Source organism: Charadrius vociferus, unplaced genomic scaffold (assembly GCF_000708025.1).
Source record: "Charadrius vociferus isolate BGI_N301 unplaced genomic scaffold, ASM70802v2 scaffold579, whole genome shotgun sequence".
Lineage (NCBI taxonomy): Eukaryota > Metazoa > Chordata > Aves > Charadriiformes > Charadriidae > Charadrius > Charadrius vociferus.
The window spans coordinates 1,193,287-1,194,755 of NW_009661367.1; the positions used below are offsets into that span (position 1 = coordinate 1,193,287).

The 1,469-nt window shown below is 56.1% G+C and overlaps 2 protein-coding genes across 2 annotated transcripts in view; one reads left to right on the forward strand and one right to left on the reverse strand.

The window, feature by feature from the left end:
* The window catches only part of SLC35E4 (solute carrier family 35, member E4), a 7,293-nt gene extending 6,312 nt beyond the window's left edge, over window positions 1-981 (reverse strand). Inside the window, exon 1 of the mRNA XM_009893339.1 lies at window positions 977-981. Within this exon, the coding sequence (XP_009891641.1) occupies window positions 977-981 (5 nt within the window). The remainder of the gene's footprint in view (window positions 1-976) is intronic.
* Window positions 982-1,296: 315 nt separating this feature from the next.
* Window positions 1,297-1,469, forward strand: part of PES1 (pescadillo ribosomal biogenesis factor 1) — an 8,863-nt gene continuing 8,690 nt past the window's right edge. The window contains exon 1 of the mRNA XM_009893340.1: window positions 1,297-1,398. Within this exon, the coding sequence (XP_009891642.1) occupies window positions 1,297-1,398 (102 nt within the window). The remainder of the gene's footprint in view (window positions 1,399-1,469) is intronic.

Consider the following 1,469-nt stretch of genomic DNA (forward strand, 5'->3'; position numbering starts at 1 on the left):
CGGGGCAGGGGGGGCCACGGCACGGCACGGCAAAGCACGGCTGGCAGCCCGGCAGAGGCAGGCAGAGCTCGGCCGAGCTGAGCCGGGACACTGCCGGGGACGGGAAGGCGTCGCAAGAGGCCGTTTCCGCACACCGGGGCCAAGTCAGCAGAAACAGGAGAGGACTTTGGCTGGAGGGGAAGCAAAGGGGAGCGGGGCCACCCCACGCCGGGGCAGAGATAAAGTGCTCCCAGCTGCTCTTCCCTCCCGGCTCCCTGACCTGGCACAAAACCTGCGAGCACCGAGGTCTCCCTGCCCTCCACAGCACAGCCAGGGCAGCGAGACCCAAACTGCCGGTGTTCGGGTCAAAATCACTGGTCAAAGTCGGCACCCTCCCCCCCCCTCAAAAAAGTGGGGATGAAAATCCCCAAAATCCTGCACCCTCCATCCCCGCCACAGTAACTCCGCTGCCCGCCTGGAACTGGGTTTTTATTGAAAATGAGGATTAATCAGCCCAGTTGGACAGACAAGAATGGTTACAGGGCTGGAACCCCAAAAAGGAAAATCCCCACAGCCGAGGGGAGAGGTGTCCCGGGGCGCTGCCGGGGGTCGAGTCACTGTCTGCCAGGGGACAGCCGGGCTGGGCAGGGGGTGCCAGGCCATGGGGGCTCCCTCCGTTCCAGGCCAGGCTGCACGGGGCTCCGAGCACACCGGTCTCCTTGAAGATGCCCCCGCTTGGGGCAGGGGGGTCAGACCGGGTGAGCTTTAAAGGTCCCTTTCCACCCAAACCATTCTATGATTCTACTTTTAATTTCTCCTGTGCTAAAAATTCCCTTTCCAGTCCAAGATAGTATTTATACCGAGAGCCAAGGGGTTGCGTTCTTTCTTTTTTTTGTTTTGTAGCGTCTCACTTTATTGTCTTACGGAGTTGTACAGGGTATATGAAAATCGTCAAAAAAACTAGCGCTGTTTCAACAAAAAACTGTAAAAGTTTTGCTTCATGTTCGAATCGTGAAGCACTGAAAAGCGTCCACGTTTCCCAGCTGTTGTGTGAGTGTTTCTGATTCTGTACGGAGTCTTTTAGAACAGGGAACGCTGCTCTTTTTGTTTGTTTGTTTGATTTCTATTTTTGTTACGTCTATGACACAGTCATGTCTTAATCTGTGTTTACCTCTCATAGCAGTTACCCCCATGAACAAGGCTGTCTGAGTTAAGAACCCCCTTTTGAGAGGAGCTGAACCACTGTAACCCCGTTCTCTTTAAACAGGAGTCGAGTCACAGTAAGTTCTAGGAACCAGGCTCCAAGAGGGAACAGGGATGAAATTCCTCTCTCAAACCCACCTGGGACACCGCAGGAACCGGCTGTCGCAGTTCGGGGGGCGGCTGGATGACACTCGGAGTTGCGCGGCCCTGCGGGGAGTGGGACTCGCTGACCCTCACGGGTCCCTTCCACCTCCAGACATTCTCCCATCCTCCTGCCCCCACCGACC